The sequence below is a fragment of the Sebastes umbrosus genome, chromosome 4 (genome assembly GCF_015220745.1).
Source record: "Sebastes umbrosus isolate fSebUmb1 chromosome 4, fSebUmb1.pri, whole genome shotgun sequence".
NCBI lineage: Eukaryota > Metazoa > Chordata > Actinopteri > Perciformes > Sebastidae > Sebastes > Sebastes umbrosus.
The window spans coordinates 18,528,300-18,551,904 of NC_051272.1; the positions used below are offsets into that span (position 1 = coordinate 18,528,300).

Consider the following 23,605-nt stretch of genomic DNA (forward strand, 5'->3'; position numbering starts at 1 on the left):
GCCAATTACCCTAATTTAAAAATATATCGAAAATGACTTTATTATAAACATTATTTAATAATTATATGCTAAAATAGCATTTAACCGTTAAAATAGAACCCTTAGGCTTGAGAAGCGGCTGCTCCTCATCGGAGGTAGAAAACCAAAACTATTATAAGACACTTCTGATCAGGCACAAACCTCACCATTGTGTGATTTATTGTCTACACAAATGTAACCTGATAGCTAATGTAAGATAAGATAAGATAGAACTTTATTAATCGCGAAGGAAATTCTCAAAATTACTTAATTACTGTAATGACTCAGGGAGTTTTTAAGAAATTTCAAATAAGTTATTTGCTAATTATTATCTATTTATCATCAGACATGGTAATGAAGCATATCAATTAACTTTGTATTCTTTTCCTGGAAATGTATCAAATAAATTACCAGCTATTGGGAAATACCAGAATATAATAATTAAATAGTGATTATAATAAAGTCATTTTCGATACATTTTTAGGTAAATATTGGGATAATTTGTCAGTAATTCCAAAGAAATTTCAAATAGGTTACTTGCTAATTATCACCTAATTACTATGAAATTTGCGGACCTGTAAAGTGAAGTGTTAACAAAATTTGACCGGATGATGGCACTAAATGCAAAGTTAAGAGATCACCAACCTTATTTGAATTTATCCTCTGGGGACCATGGATGTCTGTCCAAAATCTCACGATAAACCCATTCAATAGTTGTTGAGATAATTCATTCTGTACCGAAGTGGTGACGTCCCTAGAGACACGCCATGAACACGGCTAAAAGGACTCATCTATAGCAGCATGTTAACGCCCACGGTTACAGAGTGAGATGGCTATAAGTGTAATGTTTGGGTGTCTACATACTTTTGGCCATTTAGTGTATCTCCGGCGTCAACGGCCGTCTCTCTTCAAATAACCTTGAAAGAAACAAAACACAGAAATAAACATTGAATCTCAGCACACAGGAGTAGTAAAAATGAGTCTTTAATATGGAACAGAATCAGAGCTCAGCTCCTTTGCTCCGTCCACCCAACACACTCTGTAACACTGATGGGTGGAGGAGAACGAGAAAAATCAACCAGTAAGATCACAGTCCGCTCGGCCAAAAAACAGGAGAGGCTAAAAAAAACATGGAACGCAAAACCAAAGTGCTACTGGGTTTGACCTCGAGACGCCCTCGCTCCCCGCCCTCCTGACCCAGGATGTGACCTCAGGGACGGGCCTCTCTGCCGCCTACCAGGGCTCTCCCACCTCCTCACCTACCTCACCCTCCTCACCCCAAAGGAGGTCAGCGGCTCCTCAAACCAGTCGGTGACCCGCTGACCACTCGGAGCGCGGTGAGCTCAGCGTGAAGGCGGGTTTTTGGAGGGGCAGAGAGGTGCGTGTGACGGTCTATCAGCTCTCAAAGGGACGTGAGCACAGACAAGACGTCTTGGTTATTATCATGGCTCCAGTGGAAATGTCTGTGGTTCGGTCCCTCTATTGGTTCGCTCCCAGCCTACGTGATAAATCTAATCATCTTTAAAATGTTGCTCACTTGAGATTCAGGTGGAATGTTTTGAAGTATTTTGAGGAATGAGACGAGACAGTAGGGAGAGGACGTCTGCGGAGGCCGCCCAGTAAGAACCCGTTACTATCCTAACACAGGGACATCAACAGAAGTACTACACAGATATGTACAAAGCAACCAAGCAACACATCAGAATACTGAGTAATAAATCTGGTGCGGGAAAGGGAAGGTAATAATAGTCCACTACAAATGCACATATCCCACTACTTTTGTGTGTGTAGTTGGTCCAATCTTTAAGGCTATTCTCTTTCTCTTGCTACAAACGGGGCGGCGGTGACGCCACCACAACATAGATTGGAGTGCTTGACACCTGAATATGGCTGCTTTGTGTTTCTGCGTGCTGAGCCGGCAGCTGCCCTTCTCCTCAGAGAGAGCGACACCATAAAGAGAGGAAGAATGACCAGGGATGCTGTTTTTTTTTGTGCTAAATCATTCTCTGGTCCACAGAGCTCTGCAGGGAAAACAAGGTAATGTGGAGGGTGACGGATGAGAGCTGCTAATGGACAAAGAATCGCAGATAGATGAGGAAGCATGGATTACTGGGAAATTAGACTCTGGTGGTGTATGCATTACCAGCTGAATGGGAGAGTAAATGAGAAACTGAGCAGAGGAAGTGGAAATCTATACTTGGTGGAGGATTAAGATGAAGCGTTGTAATGAAGAAGCAGAGTGGACATGAGGAGAGAGAGAGAGAGAGAGAGAGAGAGAGAGAGAGAGAGAGAGAGAGAGAGGGCATCTGCCAGCTTCAGCCAACAGTCATCCTGCACCTTAACACACACTGCGTCACATGACAAACTACATCAGAGAGGGAGAAAGAGGAGGGAGGCACTGCACAGAGAGCACTAGCACTACCATGGACGGACACACACCTAACACACACACACACACGCTCGCTCACACACACAGACACACACACACACACACACACTACTGCACAGGGTCCCAGTCTGCGTTCCACTGCACTCTCCTGGCTGCCAGAACCTCGCTGTGTCTTGTCAAGAAAAAACAAAACCGATTAACAAACGAACGGACGAAAAAGAAGAAACAACACACACTTTGGATCCCACTGGCAATAATGATAATAAAAAAAAATAAACCAGAAACGAAACCTAGGATATAAAAAGGAGCCAGTGGCACCGGGTTTTACAGAAAGCATTTTCTCAATGACTGGCTTTTGAACAGCTCTACGCTTTTTCTTTTAGTCTACCAAGTATATACTATTAACCTTACCAGGCAGCTAAAATCTATACAGTACTGTCTTTTTTCATATATTTATAGATATTTATACACTATACAAAGTTGGCAAAAATACATAAATAAATACATTAAATTAGATTGTACACATCACAATTGTGTGTTTTAAGTTAGAGCACTCTTTGTTGAAGAGGTGGGCCATGGCGAGTTGAGAAAGGAGGTGAAGAAATAGGAGCGTTACCCTCCACATCCCTTAAACGCCACCAGACTCGGTAAGTAATATTTCAGTGTATGGCGTTAAGATTAATTAAGTGTATTGCTTATTACCTACCTGATTAAAAAATGTCCACATTATGGCAGGAGTTAGAGGCGGCTCTAACCGAGTCACAAAGTCTATTTACAACCGGCGAGGAAAGAAAAAAAACACGTATTGGAAAGGATCTGGGTTTAGGGATAATTTATTTTCAGCACATCGAGAAACGACAGATTGTGTGTGTGTGTGTGTCTTCCGACTCCCCGTGGGACTCCCTCTAAAGGATGGTATTACAAACGAAGACAGGACTGTATCCACCGTCCTTCCTGCAGACAGCTGCTGGGAGTATCTGCTGCACCGTATCATGTCTGTGGAGGAGACAGTCCTAAAAGTAAACTGATAAACTCCGTCCCTGCACTGTACACACACACCCAGCCAGATACATAAGGCTGTGGCATATGGAAAATCGGAAAGTAGGCGTAGAGACACCTGCAGTGGAAATAACTGGATTACAGTCCTGTGCACTTTTTTCAATATATTTTTTGGATGCGGCAGTGGGCTGAATATGTGTGAGTTGAGAAGGCACAGGGCACATTTCGGACATTTGGAAAGATCAATCTTACTCTCCCTCACTTATTTTCAATGATTAAAGGTATAATATGCAACAGTTGGTGTACCTCTGTACAACCCTGCGGGAAGGTGCCAAGCTGCCGGATTTTGAATGAATGCAGCCGAAAGGCAGGCTGTCCTCTCTGCGCGTTGTGTGTGCCTCGGTCAAACTGACACACCGATAGCAGCACACAACAGCCACTGCACACAGCAGAAGAGAGACAGAGGAACAGGGGAACTCACACTGATGTAACAAACTCATTCTCATCCATCAAATACGGCCGCAAAGCATCTAAAGGGGGACCTGTGCCCATCGATGTATAGCCCAATGCTTGTGCCTTAGTCAGAAGCTGAGGGGCGTGACAAGGCTGAATGTGACGGTGAGGAAAGTTTCCCACCGGTTAATAAACTTGTGACAAGGCCGGTGTTACCGATTACACCGGACATTTTACAAGAAAATATGACGGTCAATATGTATAGCGCGCTTACTTTGAACTTTACCGGCGGGTGGCTGTTTGTCTGGCCTCTCTGGTCGAGCTTTCGCTGCGGGGCCGCAGGGGTCTACCTGGCGCCGCGCACACTGGCTGCAACCGCTCTGTTCTCCTCGCAGCGATTACCTCATTAACGTTATGGTTTCCTTGTAGCATTGGGTTTAAATCTGAAATATTGCAGAAGAAGCGCGTTTGCTTTTCGCTTCAACAACTTCCAAATCCTCCGCAATCTCTCGGTCTGTCAACTCTCTCTCGTCCCGTGGGTAGTGAAATATAACTCCTGCTACTCTGAGCTGAGACTCATATGGAGCAGACGCATTCACTTTAAGTTTGTAGCGTCCGTCGTCTGACTATCTATTGATAACATGACGCTGATATGCCAAAATTAACTAAAAGGGTTTTATTTCTGTAAAAAAAAGCAAGATGACGGTGGGGGTGGTGGGTACGTAATGTAATCGGTGTGTGCCCGACCACCGTGTAACACCGGTAACACCGACAAGTGGGGCCCAAAGGCTGTTTGCTGACGCCCAGAAGCGTCCCAAGTAAAGCAAAATAAGAAGAAAAGAGAAAATCCAGGCAGAGGGCTGCAGGGTCTCTGCAGAAACAGACACGACACACACTTCTAGCGGGGCATAAGTGATGATTGAGAGGGATTATTTTTGTATCAGTCTATAGTTGTTTTTTAGGAATTTATTGCATATTATACCTTTAAAACCCCTTATTTCCACTACACGTCTGCCATATGGAGGTTTATAGCGCTAATCCTGGCCTTTTCTGAGAGTTCTTACAAACTAAGCAGGAGACGCATATTATGTGGCGAGTTCACGGCAGTGCTAATCACGAGTCTCACCCCGAAATAAGAGGCTGAGTCACAATGCTTTTACAGGGTCAGACGGATGATGTACGTTCCTCCATACGTGCCTGTCCCCATGTATGGCCCCCAGCTGAGCAATAATGACTCCAAATTCAATGAGGAAAGCATCATCAGTGTCAGTACAGGGCCAATCCCGTCTAACACAATGGCATTACAGTAAATCCCCAAGCCTATAAGCAGACAGGGTGAGATGTGATGCCAAGCAACTGTGGAGGACTGACTCCACGGGGAGGTGAACCGTCTTCTCACACAGCCAAGGAGGAGCCAATTTTTTTGGTAATGCAAATACAAAGATGGCGAAATAACACAGGCTACACTTTGTGCCACATATCGCTCAGTGTATTTCCTGAAAATGTGTCGGGTTGGAGGGTAAAAGGTGTTTGTGGCAGTGTTGCTACAGCGGGCCCGGGATGTGTCGGGTATCACTCCTTCCCTTTGTTTCTCTTGCCCGACCTCACGGCACCTCCAACAAAAATACAGCGGACATCAAAAGCCCTTATTCAAGAAGGGCAGGTATAATCAGCTTCAGCATCATCAACATCACCACGTTGTTATTCATCAATAATCATTGTTTTCTTCATCATTTCAAGTGACAAATGAAAACTCGGCGTACAACAAATGTCAATTTTCACCAACGATATTTACATAAAGTTTCCAAAAACAGAAGGATTTTCTTATCACGTTTTTATAAAGAAATAACACCAAGCACACACATACACACACACTGACCAACAGTCAAATGTGCACGGAAAGAAAAATATTATTACTCATTGTTGTTTTTCATATTCATTTTGTTACCATTCAAATAATGCTTACTTGAACCCTGATTGGGAGAAGTCACATTGGTTTTCACCAGATGCTTAAAACAATTGAAAGGGTGAGTTAGGGGAGGCGAGGTCCGTCTGCGCAGGGCGAGACTCGCACACGGGCCGACCGGACAAAATGACAAAGGTGACCCAGAAGTCTTCTGGGCTGACTCAGCCGTCATAATATGATTCAGCAGAATAAAACAACGACCGCAGTCCCTCCAGGATGAGATTACTACATCCGGATTTTAACCCACACACACACCTAAAGTTCTCCGAGACATAAAGCACAGCGGACCTTTAATTTAATATTGCACAAACTACAGCGAAGCAGGCACCTTTCCAATAGAGTGAGTCATTGATGCTCGTCTTAAGAAAGCCATATCCATCAAGGAAACCTAGTGTCGCAGAATAAGGAAGGGGACGAGAGTATGACAAGGACAAACAATATCAGGCTGAGAAATATATCTTGCTAATCCCTTGGCAAACAGGTGTGACCCCTTCAGCCAATAAAGCTTTCAGTTTAGAAAGTAAACAGAGAAAGGAAGGCTGCAGGTGACAATGATAAATTTGGGGTGGGCACACCCATTCCCTAAATAAACATCTTAGACAAGATGAAAGTTCTCCCTCAATATATCCAGCTGCTGTAGACAGCTGGCAGCTCTGTGAGGTTGTACTCACAGGTTTTGCTAATGTCAGTGTGCTCACAATGGCAATGCTAACATGCTGATGTTTAGCAGGTATAATGTTAACTATGGCTTTACTTAAAGGTACAGTATGGCGGCATCTAGCGGTGAGGTTACAGATTGCAACCAACTGAAACTTCTCCCGTGTGCCAAGCGTGTAGGAGAACTACGGTGTGCTGAAGCCAGTGTTTGGTTTGTCCGTTCTGGGCTACTGTAGAAACATGGCGGCCGGCTCCGTGAAGAGGACCCGCTCCGTAGGTAGATATAAACGGCTCATTCTAAGGTATGAACGAAAACACAAGATTCTTAGTTTCAGGTGATTATACACTAAAGAAAACATACTTATTAATATTATATTCCATTTCTGCCAATAGACCCCCCTAAATGTTGACCACTGTCCCTTTAAAGTTAAAGAAATTTGCCGAAAATGTCAAAATTGAAATTAGAAAGCGTTCCAACAACGTACAGATTGAAAAATAAATAGTAGGGATGGGTACCGAAACCTGCTATTAAACGGGCATTTTTAACGCACACACACGGAGCGAAGTCAGCGAACAGCAGAGCAGAGAGGCGGCGGTGGAGACGGTGAAGTGAACCAGGTGAGGTGAAGATAAAACTACAACAGCTGCACTTGTTACTGTGTGAGTTAAAACGCCCCAAACTTTATCAATACACCTGTTCAACACGTATAAACGTGGAGAAGCGATATTTCAATCTGCTCTGTTCACAGTGTCTCATCCACCGCTGCTATGTTTTACACAAACAGCGCGCAAGCTCGGCGGCAAATACTGAATTGTTACAAACAAGCCACAACAAAAGCTGTCTACATGTAGTCCTACTGTTTAGCTTAGTTTGCCGCGTATCTTAAAATGCTTAAAAACTAATTTTAACCAATTTATCAGCTGGCTGAGACAAAGCAGCCCTCCCTCCCTCTACCAGCGGTACCTGCAGGTAGTGAATCACATCAGCAGAGAGAGGAGGAAGGACTGATACTGACTGATGTCTGTGTTCACTCAGGAATATTATTTATTTTATTGACATTTTAGATTAGTTTCCAGTAAGATATTATTGAGTTTATATGGGGATTTGCTGTTGTAAACATTATTGTTGCTGCTCTAGAAACATTTTGTTATATTTAAAATATAAACAAATCATAATCCTGTTCTATATTTAATCTTTTTTTAAATAATATATCAAAAAGCTATTATTTAGTAATGAAAAATTACCGATGAGTATTGATAGAGAACCGAACCGATAAGGAAAATAGAAGTAGTATCAATAAAATCCTAACAATACCCATCCCTATTAAATAGAGAAATCTAATAAACTGTGTAAAAAAATAATTTATATAACCCAAAAGTCAGTTTCAAGAACAAATTAAGCGGCACTTAATTCAGAGACAAACTTGTGGGCAGAGTCGTCTGTGTCTGTCCTCTTGATTTAAACCTCAGTAATCAAACAGTAATTATCCACACCGTGCACCGACCAGTTGGCTTCGCCAGGGAATGAAACACTGATGAAAGACGGAGCTGAGGCTGAATACAAGTGAGAGCAAGTACACTGAGTGGAGTTAGTGTGAAAAGAAGTCTTGACTGGAGCATCTGCAGCGCTGCCTCGCTGTATTCATGAGCCTCGGATAGTTGAAGGTCGTTGCTGACAGTGTTGCTGCCAACAGAATGCAATACGTTTAGAGGTGCGAGACAGGTGGCAGTATAATAAAACTGGGATTTGGAAATTGCTTTCTCCTTTCTACTGTTTGGCTCTGAGCTCACCATCCATTTTAATGGTGCTGCTGTTTGACTGCTGGTGATGACAGAACAGAAGGTTCGAGACTTCTGGTTATTTTAAGGAAAGTACAACTTTCTGGGTACTCTGCAATGAATCATACGCCACCGTGAGACACTGTGTTCCCTGAAAGTAAATAACTTCTCAGACTGAATCTTATGAAAGTCAAGGCAATGCAATCACAGTGGAGCATTTTGTTCTTGCCATTTTTAGAGGTAATAGTTAACTTTGTGACCATGAGCATGAAGAGTCATTCAATCTGTTTTAATGTAGATAGATGTTGAATACCGGCTGAATATTCTATACTATGGAGAGCTTTGATGTAGACATTTTTGGTGCAAAATCTGCACAAAAAATAAGTTTTATCAGCTACTTCATGACTAATTTTATGAAAATTAAACTTGTTTAAGCATAGCCCACATAACATATAAAACATGAAATATTTTTTGGTGTTATGAATGTATGGCTTTATGGTCATTTTTGTCACCTTCATCAAATATGCGGTTTATAGCAAAGCGAAGGGCTAATCTACATATTGGGTTTTGATAAGGCTAGAAAAAAAAGATTTAAACTGCAATAATGAACTAACATAACATATCATCACATTTTATGTTGATATGGCAAACTTATTAGAAAACAGTAGCTTATTAACACATGCAGGAGTTACGGAGCAACATTATCATTTATTTGGAGTTGTGTCTCTGGCCACCTGATGAATTTAAGTCCAATAATCACTCTCTTTTAGCTCTGGTTTTGGTCTCAACCAACTCCTGAGGGAAATATCTGACTCTTTAGCTGCTACATGTTCGTCTATGTTCACCAGCTAGTCGCTAACTGTAATTGTAAGCTGTTTGGTGCTGGTCAGATAGTGATCAGCGGGTTTTAGAGCTTTTTCTGTGAGAACAGCTGCCTGCTGTGACCGACGTTATGACAGTGAACCGAAACAATAAAGTTGTGGGCCGGACAGCTAAACAATGAGCTGAAACTCAATATAAAGCTCTGTAAAACCGAGGAGAGCTGCAGATTCGAGTGATAATTCTTCACTACGAGTGACCGCTTTCACAATGTCATGTTGTCCTTTGATACAGTATTATTGTAAAACTATCAATTAGCCACTTTAAAGGAGAAGAAAACGGTTGATTTTGTCATTATTTTTACATACACAGCAGTGGGATCTTTGGGACCTGAAACAATGAGGAAGTAAAGCCAATGTTAAGTGCCAATAAGTGACATTCATTTATTTTAATCATGATGTTTTTTTATTAAACCTAACAAAGTAGTTTTGTTGTGTTTTTCTGTTTTGTTTTATTTCAATTTAGAACGTTAACCACGTGTTTAAAACTATTTAAAAGTGTGACCGTAATCCAGTAGGAAATATACTGTTCCCTCGAAACAGATGCAAATAAGTTGTATGGGAGCGTAATTTGGTAGGACACAGGGTGTCACTGGCTAATTATTTGATGACCGTCCCATTTAACTTTTAAATATAGAAAACATTGTTCATCGGAAATAACATTTAAAAAGTCTGTATTCAAAAGTAGTTTTAAAAGCCTGCAGCCCTCCAGCCTCCCTTCGAGGATCAGGGACTTCGCGCTGTGCCTCGTGTTACTAAAAATAAATCCATATCCTCCAGTTTACAGGGTCACTGACGACTGAGCTTTGTAAACCCTCGCAGCATAGCAATTTATCACTCCTTGAGCTGCATGTAATCTTGGTGAAAGGAAACGGCAGAGGTATTGTGTTGACTCATCACCTGCACACCTGCACATTCAAACCACGTCTGGTTTTCACACAGCCTTCACGCAGCGATCGCCCACTGATCATTCTCCTCGTTTTGACTGACAAGCCTTTTATCCCCGTCCATCATCTTCATGCGTACTAATGAGCGCGCTCCATTATAGTTTTTGTTTTTGTCTTAGCGAGTATTACCTCTGCAAATAAGCGAGTCCCCGAGGACCAAGAAAGCAGATATTGCTCCTTTCTGACCACCTAATGGGAGTGTAATGTGCTGTGACACTGCAGGCAGTGGCTGTCAAAACAGTGGGCCCTGTTCCACGGCTGGCCAATTGTTCTGAAGGGTGCTGGACCGGATCAGTGCATCACAGCAGCCAGCACCGAGTCTCACGCGAAACACTCTGCCCAGAACACATTCACGGCACCCAGTGTGCTGCCCAGACTGGCTTATGGAGACACTAGACCAGGACTAACCTGATGCAGATTAGACTACAATTACATAATCTTTCTGGTGGTGATCAAGTTATCATTATCATAAATCAAAACAAGACCATAAGATACTATCAAATTATTGCACGATAAGAGAAAATAAAATCCACTGCAGGGCCCTCTGTATTTGAATGGGGCCAGAGTTAGGAGGAACTACATTAAAGGAGCAGTGATGCTTTGACTAAAACACTAACAACTGATTATATTTGCTTGCTAAGTCAGTCAAACATGAGACATGTTTGAAAGGTGCTCATTTAGACATAAAAACTAAGCCGCACCAGTTAAAAAAACAAATCCTGAATAGCTGACAGGATTATGCTTCACAGGACTTTATAAATGTGAAAACAGACAGACAGACTGTTACAGTAGAGGAAGAGTAGACGTCTGCGTGAGCAGCTCTTAATGGCCGACAGTGTTCACGTTGCTGCTTTGTGACTGTTTTATTTACGTTACAGGAATATCGAGCTGAGCTGAATGGGCCTGACAAGCAGGGCAGCTAGCAGTACACTCTGTGGTGCTCTCAAGCACTCAGGGAAGAGATAATGTCTAATCTGCTTCTACAGTATCTCACAGCGGCAGATCGGACCATCATCTAATATCACACCCACCGTCTGTGATACACAGTCGTTCATAGTTTCTGGGAACAACAACAACAACTCAAGAGAGTTATCTTGTTTACTTTCAGCGTTAAACCAAATCTGTCCCGCTGTTTCCAGATATGCACTGATTGTTCAGCATCGTGGACTCATGCAGGAGCATCCAGACCATAGGCGCAGTGTGAACTTAAAGGTTGGGGGTTCACAAAAATAAAAAATCTAGAGGGAATGTAATGTGTCGCCTACAACAGACGCTTCGTTTACACAAAAATTAATAATCAGGCACCAGCAGGTGCATTTTCAGATGCGACGCAGCACTGCGCAGTGCGATGTTTGGAGTTGAACTTTTGTCAGACACTGCGTTTCTATTTATTCCTGTCGCCGGCGCTGAAAGCATTGCAATGGATGAGGAATGGCGGATTTGCGAAGGTTGCAATGAGGAGTTATCTATATGTTACCTCCTCATTTCACAACAAAAACCTAAATAAGGAGGCAGCTGGCTGGAGGGATATCATCTGAAAGTTTCCTACTTGCTGTTGGCTATACTGTATGTCTGTTCCAGTAAATATCACAATATAAAATATGAGTTTTCTGTTTAAGAGTAGGCTACAAACCTAGAAAGATAGCAAGTGTCACCCATCTTTTAAATGCTTACATCTCCAGTCTGATCTTGAGCGAATGACTTAACATAAAGTGCATATCTAGCGGATTCAGTGTTGTCAGAGTACGTCCTATAAGTAAATAAAACGACCAAGATTACAATAAATTATTAGTTCTGTGTTGTTATAAAAATATAGATAATATTTAAATCCCTACATGCATTTTTGGCTACAGCCACCAGGGGGTTCAGCGAGCCACCAGGGGGTTCAGCGAGCCACCAGGGGGTTCAGCGAGCCACCAGGGGGTTCAGCGAGCCACCAGGGGGTTCAGCGAGCCACACGATGGTTCAGCGAGCCACCAGGGGGTTCAACACAACCAACGCAAACTGCACCTGTGATCCAGACTCTTGGTTAGAGCTCTGACCACAGCTGCTGTTGGTCAACACATTGTGTAATAGCACTGTTGTGTTGGCCGGCCTCCATGATCCTGATCTCTCCATCCTCACCTGACATTTCAGACACTAGCAGCCTGCCACCGGGAGTCTGCTAGCTGACATACAAACACACACACTTGTACACAGAGGGGAAAAAAGAGGAACAAAAAGAGGAGGATGAGAGCCCTTCATCGCTCCTCTGTGTCCTCCACTTCATCTCCAAGCCCTGAAATCACAGAGCGGACGTCTCCTCTCCCCAACTGCTGCTCACCCTCTCAGATACTCCTCCCTTAATTTTCACCAGTACTATAATCATCATCAAAACTGTCATCATCATTATTATTGTTATTACATTTTCAAAAAAGTGCAGATAGAACTTCCCTGTGCCCTCGTTCAGGAAGGCAGGGCAGTAAAGGAGGACGGGGGAAACGATGGCAGTAAGAAGAGCAACAAGAGCGCAAGATGAGAAAGAGAAAAGAGAAGAAGATTTCTGCCGAGTCTGAATCGTGTTGCTCCCGTGAACACACACACTCACACATACAACAACAGGCACACGTTAACCATACAGTCGGAGGAGATCAACCCCCTATCGGCACAAGACAACGGCACAGGGCAGCACAAAGGATTCATAGCATCAATAAAACAGACAGAAGTGTGCACACGCAACCGGATGCATGTGCACAAACAGCGCAAACTTTTTGCTTCTGTTTTCGTCTTAAAATTGGAAGGTTTTAAATTGGTTTCCTCAGTTGGTGATGCTGTGAAAAATGACATCATCGTATCACAGGGGGATTTTTTTTTTGTTTTTTCATCTTCTTTTTTCTCTCTCCATGTCAGGGCTTTTTGTCTGGAAAAATCAGGAGCGATCCATTTCACAAGTTTATTGTGTTCCCGCTTTCCCAGCTTCGGAAAGTTATTTTCTTTTTAATCTCTATTTTTGTTGGAGCTACAGCACAGCACCCACAGCACACAGACGACAAGGGTGGGGGACGGGGTTGGGGGTCCAGAAAGGGTTGGATACACTAATATTGTGCCAGAGGAAGAGAAAGAGGGAACAATAAGGGGGAAAAAAAGAGATAAGAGAGGAAAAAAGAGGAGGGAGAAAAGAGACAGCGGTATCAACAATTTCATCTAGAGTTCAGCTGGTTTCATCACAAACCGAGTATTGATTGCTTTCCACAACTTCAGCTGAACATTAAACCACTTTTGAGTAAAAGGAGGGAGGACTGAAATGGGGAGAGGATATTGTACACTTGAAACAGATGACAAGGCAACAAATGAAGAGACAGGAGAGATGTGAAACAGCAGACAGGCTATGGAAAACACACAGTATATTAATCATGTGTATAGGGGGAGTTCTGCCAATCTATCTTCCTAATATATTCATATATATATATATATATGTACATATTGTACATACTGTATAGTATTGTGTACCTGGAATAGTCATACAATAGGATTATATGAGACTAGATCGTTAAGATTCTCTGTGATCCCACGGGACTGGCACCTTAAATGGGTCGGGGGGGGCTGCAGTGCAGTTCAGAACCAAAGGGGTCGACAAAGAAACTGAACATCGGACCTCCACAGGCAAAGTGCATAAGGACAGACAGACATACAGACAGTCAGAAACAGAGGGACCATCGGCAAAGTGGCGAGACACTGAAAACTAAGACACGGCCGTATGAAGGGGAGGGAACAGAAGAAGTGAGAAGAGTCGGAGTGGAATAGAGATCTTGAAAAAAAAAAAAAGAGAGTTTAAAGGTTTAAGAGAGCAGATGGCTAATTGTACCCGTGTTTCGCAGCCTGGCAGCAAGTCAGTCTTGTGCATAAGGACGGGAGGAGGGAGGGAGGGAGGGAGAGAGGAGTGGAGTAGGAGACGGGAAGGGGCCACGGAGGGAGCTGGGCGGTGCGATCAGGCCTTGAGAGCGTGCCACTGGGCGACGTTAGTACGCGGCCGAGCGAGCATGTCTTTCCAATGCTTCACCTCCCCTGGTCCACTCTTCCACGATAGGTAGATCTGAGAGAGGGGAGGGAGAGAAGGCATGATAATGTAGACTTGTAAAATCATCTATAACCCTTTTCAGATCTGTAGTACGTAACATTTCTGGCTTCATCTCTCTGTTAAAGTAATGGCCATTACGTTAATGTTCGCACTTTATTCAGACATGACAGCACCTTTTTTCAGAAAGAGCCACGATGTCAGTGCGATATTTGGCATCTGGTACACGAGACGGAGCAGCGGCGCTGCCGGAGAGCAGCGATGAGTTGAGAAGTAATGAAATGAAGGAAGAAGAGCGGTCTCACTTCTCTCACAGTCTGCATCACTTATGGATTTTAAAACATATTTTGCTGTTGAGACGTTAATCAATGAAGCCTATTTCTTGGATGTAACTCCCTGGAGTCTCCGCTGGTTGCCTGGCAACTGCTAGAGCCAGACCAGGGCCTGGCTAACTGTTTCCCCTGCTTTCAGACTTTGTGCTAAGCTAAGCTAACCGTCTGCTGGCTGTAGCCTTATATTTAATTACCAAACATGAGAGTAGTAGCAATCTTTTCATCTAACTCTTTGCTAGAAAGTGAATACATTTATTTCCTAAAATGTCAAACTATTGCTTTCAAATAGAGGAAATGGTTATTACCATGACAACATTAATACAGTTTTGCTAATTAGGAAATGTTGTGACCGCTGATCAGATAATCAAACTTTGGAGCTAATGTTGCTCCTGGACCGTTTCTCCTCATTGATTTGTTCGTCCACTGCTTGTGAAAAATGTATAATTCAGTAATTAATTACTGTATCGTTTTCCTTACTGTGGTTGCCATGGTCACAGGGACCAAGGCCAACAATTGTGGTCACATTTATGTAACCAGGAGCTGAAGGTGCTCATATGTTGCAACCAAAGGCAACGACACACAACACTGCGAAGCGTTACCTTGCCGATAACGTCGTTGCGGCTGAGCCTGTCCTTGTCCATGACGGTGATGATGATGGTGGTCTCCCTCAGCACATGGGCGGGCACGTCGAAGGGGAATGACTCGTTGAAGATGGGGTTCAGACAACGCTTCATCGTCACCGTCTTCTTCTTCTCTACGCGCTTGTCCTTTTGCATCAGCCACACCTTCACGTATGGATCTGCGACGTGGAACGTGGAAAACAGCAGTTTACATGAGAGCGAGGATGAAGATGCCCACGGAAGGTGAGTTTTAGAGTCAGGTTTGCAATTACCCTCCTAATTGTTAAAGTCAGGGAAGGCAGCGGGGAAGCAGATACCTAGTTAGAGCTCAAGGTCAACTTGTCCCCTGAGATAGGAAACATACAAATGAGGAAGTATTTATGGAAATAGGGCCTGGGATTTGTACTACCAGTTCTGGAGCATTATCATATTCTGTGATACTAACAGACACTCCTACTACTGCAGTAATTTCACAAAAATATGCCACAGAAAGCGATTCACAGAGAGACTTGATACTTTAAAAACGAGCACCAGACTGAGCTGACACAGATTTGGCTGGAAGGCTGAAGATCCTCATAGATATGCAGAAGGAGAAAGCGAGAGCAGGAAAGGGAGCGATGCTTGATGTAATGTCACCATGCTGCCGCCGCTAACCCGGCTTAGGGGCCGGATGGCTACCGTCTTCTGCACGGACGGGTCAGCAAATGTTTGAACACGGAGATGGAGCTTCCAATGTCACGAGAAGGGCTTCAGACGTGTGAACGAGTGTTAGGAAGAGAAAAGACTAAACAAACATACCTGAGGTGCCCCCGATATCCATGGCTTTGAGATTGCGCGCTTTGATGATGTTCACAGTGATGGTGTTGGCACTGGGATTATAGCAGAGAGACAGCAGCAGGTCTCCTCGTCTCCCCTGAGGAACACACACACATACACACAAAGGCGTGTGAATCAGCCATGTCTAATATCACATTTCATCAGGGAAAATCAAACTCCAGATTACTCACTAGCTCGTTGTGTAATCTTACATCACCGCTCTAACCCCCTTGTGCCAAACACAGATGGTCCAGTGACCAGGCTGGCAGAGCCAAGCCTGTTGCTCACCCTGAAATTACGTCAATCAAGCTCACATGCAGAGAGCACTCAACAAATGGCATCGCACTTTTAATAAAACTGTAATTACGACATCTGAGTGAAAACACTGGATTCGTCATCATCTCTTTTTCCCGCTCTTACACTGCCATCACTGCAGGGCTTGAGCTCCTTCCAGAAGGTCTTTATCTGGCCCAGTTCCACCTTGTTGAGGGGGATTGACACCTCTCCAATGGGGTCGTTCCTGCTGAAGCGGTCGTAGTCCAACACCTGGAGGTATAGAGTGCGCTCTCTCACCTTCTCGTAAGGGAAGCCTAAAACAGAGAAAGTTACAGAGAGTGAAAAACACGTTCTTGACAGTACAGAGAGGGCGGTGTAATGTGCACCCTGCTTACAGGCATGAATTTGGCAAAGGCCAAAGTGCATTTCAAAAACTGCAGGACGAGCCAGCGCTCTCTCAGATGACTGAGAGGGATCATTATACTCCAGTCACAAAGAACTATCTCATTTATTTTTCAAGAGCGCTGGCTATTGTTCTAATTTTGGAGCCTTTTGAACATTATGTTGGCTGTTTTACCGTTGTGCTGTCATCCAAGCACAATGGTCATAATGAAACAACTTTCAGATCATACAGAGGTGAGACACTTCGCTACTCTCGGCGTGGCTGCTACTTAACATCTGCAGCACTCAAGAATATTACTTCTTTTAACAAAACCTGTCTGTAGTTTTTTGAGTTGGAGGTTTTATAAATGCAAAAAAAATAATTGTTGTTGTAATTTCACACCCTGTTTGTGAATCTTCACACAACTCCCACAATGCTCTTTCTGTGTTGACTCTTTGTCATTGCCATGAACACTTAATGGAACAATGGTACTTACTTAGGTTTGTGAATGCATTTCAGCAACACTTGAGTCTATTCTTAACCCTAAGAGACCCACATAGACCCGTTTTTGTCTTTTTAAGGGAGGGTACAGGGGGTCTTTAGGAGGAGATAGCAGGTCAACAGTAGATGTCACATAGAAGTGGTGTACATCATCTGAAGGCTGGGAGCCTGAAGCCTGATATCTTGAGGTCAGAGGTCAAGGGACCCCTTTGAAAATCGCCACGCCAGTTTTCCCTCGCCAAAATTTTGCCTAAATTCCAAGCGTTTGCTATGAGACTGAGCCCCTAATGTCGGGTCTCAGAAGGCCCTTATATTTGTCTGTTAAATATAACTCCAAAGTATAACCAAGGTTAGCTGAGCTTAACATGACTGTAAGCGGGGGGGCAACAGCTAGCCTAGCCCTACATTTTTACACTTCAGTTTTTGTACAAATGCTATCTTAACAAGATACAGCATGTAAATTAGTGAGCTTCAGCTGTTGCTAAGCGAAGCAGTTCCTTGCTTTAAACAGGATTTACAGCTATGTCAAGCCCTAACAATGGCAAACATTCGCCTCAAGCCGGCAAAGCTGACTGAGAAAAATGGGCCCTTTATCAATCAGCCTCTTATGATGAGTAATGTGTGAAAATAATGTTATGAACACAAAATTATCTGCCAAAGTTTGAACAGTTTGGTTATTTTACATGAGAGTTTTTCAGTGTTCAACTGTTAATAAATAATGACTAAATATATATATTGTACTTTCATCTGAAGTGTTGCTTATTTAGTCATGAATATTTAATGTTGCAAGGATATGCGTAGGATTGAAACCAAGTTTTCAAATATGTATTAACAATAACATTTGCAACAGCTCTTTGATAAGTAGCCGAGTGGAAACAACACAGACCCTCAAACAGGAAGGTTTCGTTCCAGTGGGGGTTGAGGTTCTTCCTCTTGATCTTCGTCTCCAGCCTGTGCTTTTTGTCGGGCAGCAGGTAGATTTTGACGAAGGGATCGGAGGTACCGGAGAAGTCCTTGGCCGGGAGCTCCTGGCCCCTGAGAACTTTGACGGTGAGGGTCGTGTTTTGGAAGCTGTAACCTATGCTGAACTGGATCCGGCCCAGCTTCTCACTGATGGGCCCTTCACCGTCATCATCCTCCGAACCTGGAGACAGCTGCGGGGGAAAGGGGCACAAAAATTCACAGTCAAATAAATATAAATGCAACAGCAGCAGCAGCAGCCACTCACATGAAAAGTTCAGTCCAAGGGCGCACACTTTCCCTGACACAAGCACGTGCACACAGACCGTGACAGAGAGAAGCTGTGAGGGGAGGAGATTTCAGAGCTGCATTTCTATCACGGCGTACTCAAGCAGCTGCTCAAAGGCAGAGATTGGTCTGACATTAAGAAGACTGAAAGAGTTTAATTTCCTTTCTAATGTTCTTAAGAGGCAGGAGGTGCTCAGATTGAAGATAGCGGAGCTTTAGACCACCCATTCTCCCTCGCAGCCACTCTGACTGCTTTATCACTGCTGTGCACTAAAAGGCCACTATCTGATAGAAGGCGGCGGACAGAGAGAGAGCGAGAGACAAACAGAAAGAGTAGGAGTGAGAGAGCGAGAGAGAGCCTTGCATGAGGGGCACGGAGAGAACCAAAGCCCAGCTCAAGGTTGGCATTCGGCACTAGCAGCTAGGCTTTGTGGTCACTTCTTTTCTCCCTGTGGCTCCACCTTCTGGCTCCGTCCTTCATTTCTTTCTCTCTCTCTCTGCAACAATAGCACTGATTTGAATGAGGTGTTTGAGGACTTAGAGGGAGACGAGACAACCAGCAGTTTCATAAGACTACTTTGTGCAAGTGCCTCCACTGATACTTTGAAAAAGACCTTGCAAGCAAACTCTCTCTTGGAGAATTACCTGAAATTGTTGATTTCACTGCTTCAGGTCAGACCTTCAGAGTTTCAAAGTGGAAAAGACTCACTCACTCAGATTTTGTCAATATGGGTTTTAGAAGTGACAGGCAGACCAAGTGTGAAATATTCCAAGTCTAATTTATCAAACAGTGTGAGTCACCTTGAATGGCTTGTCTCGCTTGATTGCCGCGGTAGGAGCTGCCTGTGTGTTCTTTTCCTATTACGGCTCTCTTATTACCACGTGCAGCTTTAAATCAACCTCTAGCATGGAGGATGACTCTGCAACACGAGTACTACCTGCTGACTAAGCGATGCCTTGTGTAGTACATTGTCAGTAGTATGTGGACAGCCACATATTCAGCCCTGTCTCCTAAAATTATGTTCCCATACAACTAATCTGCATTCTCAATTACGTTTTGAAGGACACGTATTTTGATGCGGATTACGTTTGTCTCTGACATATCTTGTAAGTCCGTGAACAGCCGCAGCAAGTGACGTAGTACAACGAGCGACGAGCAGAGCAGGTGACGTAGTATATCGAGCGATACTTAATCACTCGGCAGTAGAGCCATTTTGGCTTCATGCGCCACTGAGTAACTCTCATAGTAATGAATGGGAGCTCACATACAACGCTGTATCCAGTTCTTTATACATCCATGATCCGAACCTTAACCATTCGAGGCTAATACCTAACTATAACGATCATGCGATAGTTTCACAACTTGGGGGTTACCTTCAAGACATGATGTGGTATGATAACGAGTATAACAAGTAAAAAAAAGTCCACTACTGTCGGGTGGATGGGACAACCAATCACAGGACTTTCCCCCAGGAGACTGCTGTTCGTGTCGTGATGTTTTTTTTTACTAAACCTATCCCAATAGTTTTGTTGCATAAACCTAACTAAGTAATGTTGTTGCCTTTTTTTGTTTAGCTTTGTTTCAAATTACAATATTAACTACGTGTTTAAAACTGCAACCGTAATCCGGGAAAAAATACATTTCCCTCGAAACATACAGAAACGTGCAGTTTAGTTGTATGGGAACACAATTTTGTATTTTGTAGGAGACAGGGTTGCACATATTACACACATATGTGAACACTGATTATTTCATTCCAACACCATGGGCATCAATATAATTCCTCCACTGTTCTGGTTTCAGGCTTTCCAAATTAATTTGGAAACTGATCGGAGGGATTTGCTTCCATTTAGCCACAAGAGCATTCATGATGCCGGGTACTGATTCTGGCTGAGAAGGCCTGGCTCACAGTTAGTGTCCTGATTCATCACCAAAGATGTTGGATGGGGTTGGGCAGGCTAGTCAAGTTTTTCAAACTGGAATTGCAATGTCAAGGTCAGTTTACTCAGTACTCAGCCAGTACTCAGCCAGTGAAAACAGCTGGATAAAGTCGTCTGTGGTTGGCATGGAATTTAAATACACAAGCATTTAGGACATAGGATATAGTGTTTTCGGAACTTGAAACACACTCAGGACTAAAAATCTGAACATATTGGCCTTTTCTTCATTAATCTGTCTCTTGTGAGTCCGCCATTTTTTGGAAGTGCAATATTAAATTGCTGGAGTGCCCCTTTAAGATGTCCCTTCATGAATAAGTCTGGTGAAATTCTATATATTTCATACTGTCTACAAATCCAATGAAAAGCCAAAAACTAACAATGAATTGATCCTGCTAACGGTTGTCTGTGTAGCTAAAGCCTCACATAGCTTATTCCTCTATACCATAGAGCGCCATTGTTATGTTAAAAAAAAAACTATCACTCATAGACTGTATATAAGAAGTAGACGTTGTCACTGTGGCATCACCCATTGGTTTGTGAACTATCGTTTTGAAGCCTTGAATTCAGGTTTTTGACCGTTGCGATTTTGTTTTTTTGCAACCAGAAGTGACACGAGAGGGTGGAGCTAAGTACAACTGAGCGCTGAATAAGACATTTTTAGCTGGCCAAAATAATTAACTTTCATGAACTGAAAACACACTGTGAAAGGGTTAACGTTCTAAGATGAAAACACGGACAACTCCCAGACCAGACCAACGCTTTGGTAGTGACCTGTCAATCACAAGGTAGCTAAGCCTTAAAGCATACCCTGCTTTATGGTCTATTTGACTCTAGATGGGATCATAATTTACTAAATGAACGTCATGCTGTATTGAAGAAGACTTGAAACTAGTGATTGAGACCATAAACTCATGTTTACAATGTTTACTGAGGTAATAAATTAGGTGAGAAGTAGGCTCATTTTCTCACCGTTCTATACAATCAGACTTCTTTTTGCAACCAGAGGAGTCGCCTCCTGTTGGCTATTAGAAAGAATGAAAGTTTAAGGCTCTTCTGCATTGACTTCACTTTTCAGAACCAGAGGTTGCCCACTTCTATCAATACACATAAATGAGCCACATCGTTGCACTGGGTGACATGTTACTTCACTAGAATAAACATGTGCACTTTCATTTATTTTGAGTCAATCCCACATACAAGTGGCGCATATTCATCCTCAGCTAAAAATAGTCCCAAACAAAATCGCTATTTACTCCAATTTGACTCACACTTGCTAAGATCTATATTGCCCAGCTGTTTTAGGAAATAACTTTTTAAATGTTCACGTGTTCAGTAGGAATCAACGTGCTTGTGGCTTGATGTCACAGACAGGGTAGGACAGGCTATCATAATGTTTAGTTTTTGGCTTTAAAGGGATAGTTTGGGTATTTTGAAGTGGGGTCGTATGGGGTACTTATCCATAGTAGATGCATTACTTACAGTAGATGACAGTCAGTGCACCCCCAGTTAGGAGAAGCAGACAGGAGCATCGGCACCGGAGCAATGCAATGTGCTGCTGTGGACGGGGCCGGCAGCAAAACGTATTTTAGCCACCTAAAAAAATGAATATCCGTTTAGGTGTAGACTATATTTAGAATATTTCCACCGCTTTATCTTGCCGTCAGACTGCCCTTTCCTTCTCCTTTCCGACGGGGAAATGAACTGAAAGTGGAACTTATCTATACTCTCTCCAAAGCCAGCAGGCTCTGATGACAAAACAGTATAGATAAGTTTCACTTTCAGTTCAGTTCGCTGTCAGAAAATATTCTAAATATAGCACACACTTAAACAGATATACCTTTTTTTGAGTCTTTCTTTTAGGTGGCTAAAACACGTTTTTCTGTTGTTCCCATCCATTACACTGTATTGCTTAGCACCGGGGCTGGTGCTCCTGTCTTTTTCTTGATGCTGGGGGGCGTGCCGACCGTCATCTACTGTAGGTAATGCACTGACTATGGAAAGGTACCTCATACAACCCCACTTCAAAACACCCAAACTATCCCTTTAATGGGATATGTTGACACCCACCATATCCTCAGCATAAGTTGGCTGAATCTGTGGTGGGATAGAGGCGCTTACCATTACCATGTCTCCAGTGAGCGAGTTGGCCAGGTCAGTTACGGAGGAGTGGCCATCAGCATCAGGGGGTTGGCCCTTAGGGCTGTTAGCTGGCTTGTTGCCCCTGTAGGCAGAAACACAGGTTGATCCGGAGGGAAAGCGGCGAGGACACGTGCTGAGAAGCTAACTCGTCTGCAGAAAGAGAGAATGTCTGAGCACACAGGGAGTCCAACCTCCACCTGTTTGGCGCTTGAAAACCCGCCTATCTGAAACGACCAATTGAGTCCAAGTTTGCCTTGGATAGATGTCACTTCAAAGTGGATTGAGCTTTCTCGATCTATCATGAGCGAAGCCAAATCAAATCTGCCAAAGATTGCACAGATTAACGGCGGGCGCTAGAACTGAGGACATTTGATGCGGTGAGTTGTGTTTGATGAAACTTGGAATCTGGGATGACTATGCATATGTCCAGTGTGGCAAACATCCATATCTCTAACAAGAAAGTTACCTCCACCAACAAAAAAAAACACATTTTCAGACAGAACACAAAACAGAACCGCTAAATTTAAAATGAAACCAATTCATTATCTCCATAGAGTTCATGATCAACCCTTATTCCCTCTACAGACGTTAACAAGACACACATGTATAATGACATGTATAGCAACATGACGTCACTATATATACAATAGACAGACATGTATAGCAACATGTAGAGGACCAGACGTTTAACAGGACAGATGTTGAACAGTTGTGTGTGTGTTTAAATCTCTCAGTTATATTAAGGATATGCATCAACAACACAAAGTATTAATAAAAACATAAAAGAGAGAACAGAGATCTCCCATGGCACAGCTGGTACTTAGGTGCAAATGTTAACAGATGTTAAGTTGCGTTGCCTCACACGAGAATCGTTGACAACATAACGTTAAAGTGGGACAAACATTCTGGGAGAAAAACCTCTATGTTCATACATCAAGAAAACAAGAAGAATCACACAAAAGAAAATCAGCAAAAGAAGAAAAATTAAAAGAGAATAAATATTATGAGATTAAAGAAAGAATGAAAAAAAGATAGATAGATGGATAGAAAGAAGAAGAAAGAGCCAAATGTGAAAGTCCTGGCCAATGTAATGTGACACATTGGACACACAGCACTCCATAGATGACTGGTCAAGGCACATGGAGAGGCTGAACACTGAAACACTGTTAGGCAATAAACAAACAGTAAATAGAGAAGAAAAACAAGAACA

At 43.0% G+C, this 23,605-nt stretch overlaps 1 protein-coding gene and 1 long non-coding RNA gene across 7 annotated transcripts in view; both read right to left on the reverse strand.

Moving 5' to 3' along the window:
* Positions 1 to 986: 986 nt before the first annotated feature.
* On the reverse strand, positions 987 to 6,634 carry LOC119487395. Its single transcript, XR_005206699.1, has 2 exons — positions 4,607 to 6,634; positions 987 to 4,163 (listed from the first exon to the last, which is right to left on the reverse strand). It is a non-coding gene; the product is annotated as an uncharacterized LOC119487395 (long non-coding RNA).
* Positions 6,635 to 9,582: 2,948 nt separating this feature from the next.
* Positions 9,583 to 23,605, reverse strand: part of syt7a (synaptotagmin VIIa) — a 90,289-nt gene continuing 76,266 nt past the window's right edge. For 4 of the 6 annotated variants that reach the window (XM_037767301.1, XM_037767302.1, XM_037767297.1 and 1 more), the window contains 6 exons: positions 22,375 to 22,477; positions 17,954 to 18,221; positions 16,329 to 16,498; positions 15,891 to 16,005; positions 15,072 to 15,271; positions 9,583 to 14,158 (listed from right to left, as the gene is read on the reverse strand). In XM_037767301.1, coding sequence (XP_037623229.1) covers positions 14,054 to 14,158; positions 15,072 to 15,271; positions 15,891 to 16,005; positions 16,329 to 16,498; positions 17,954 to 18,221; positions 22,375 to 22,477 — 961 coding nt within the window. In that variant the 3' untranslated portion in view covers positions 9,583 to 14,053. The remainder of the gene's footprint in view (positions 14,159 to 15,071; positions 15,272 to 15,890; positions 16,006 to 16,328; positions 16,499 to 17,953; positions 18,222 to 22,374; positions 22,478 to 23,605) is intronic. The other 2 variants (XR_005206598.1, XM_037767298.1) reach the window with 2 other exon arrangements.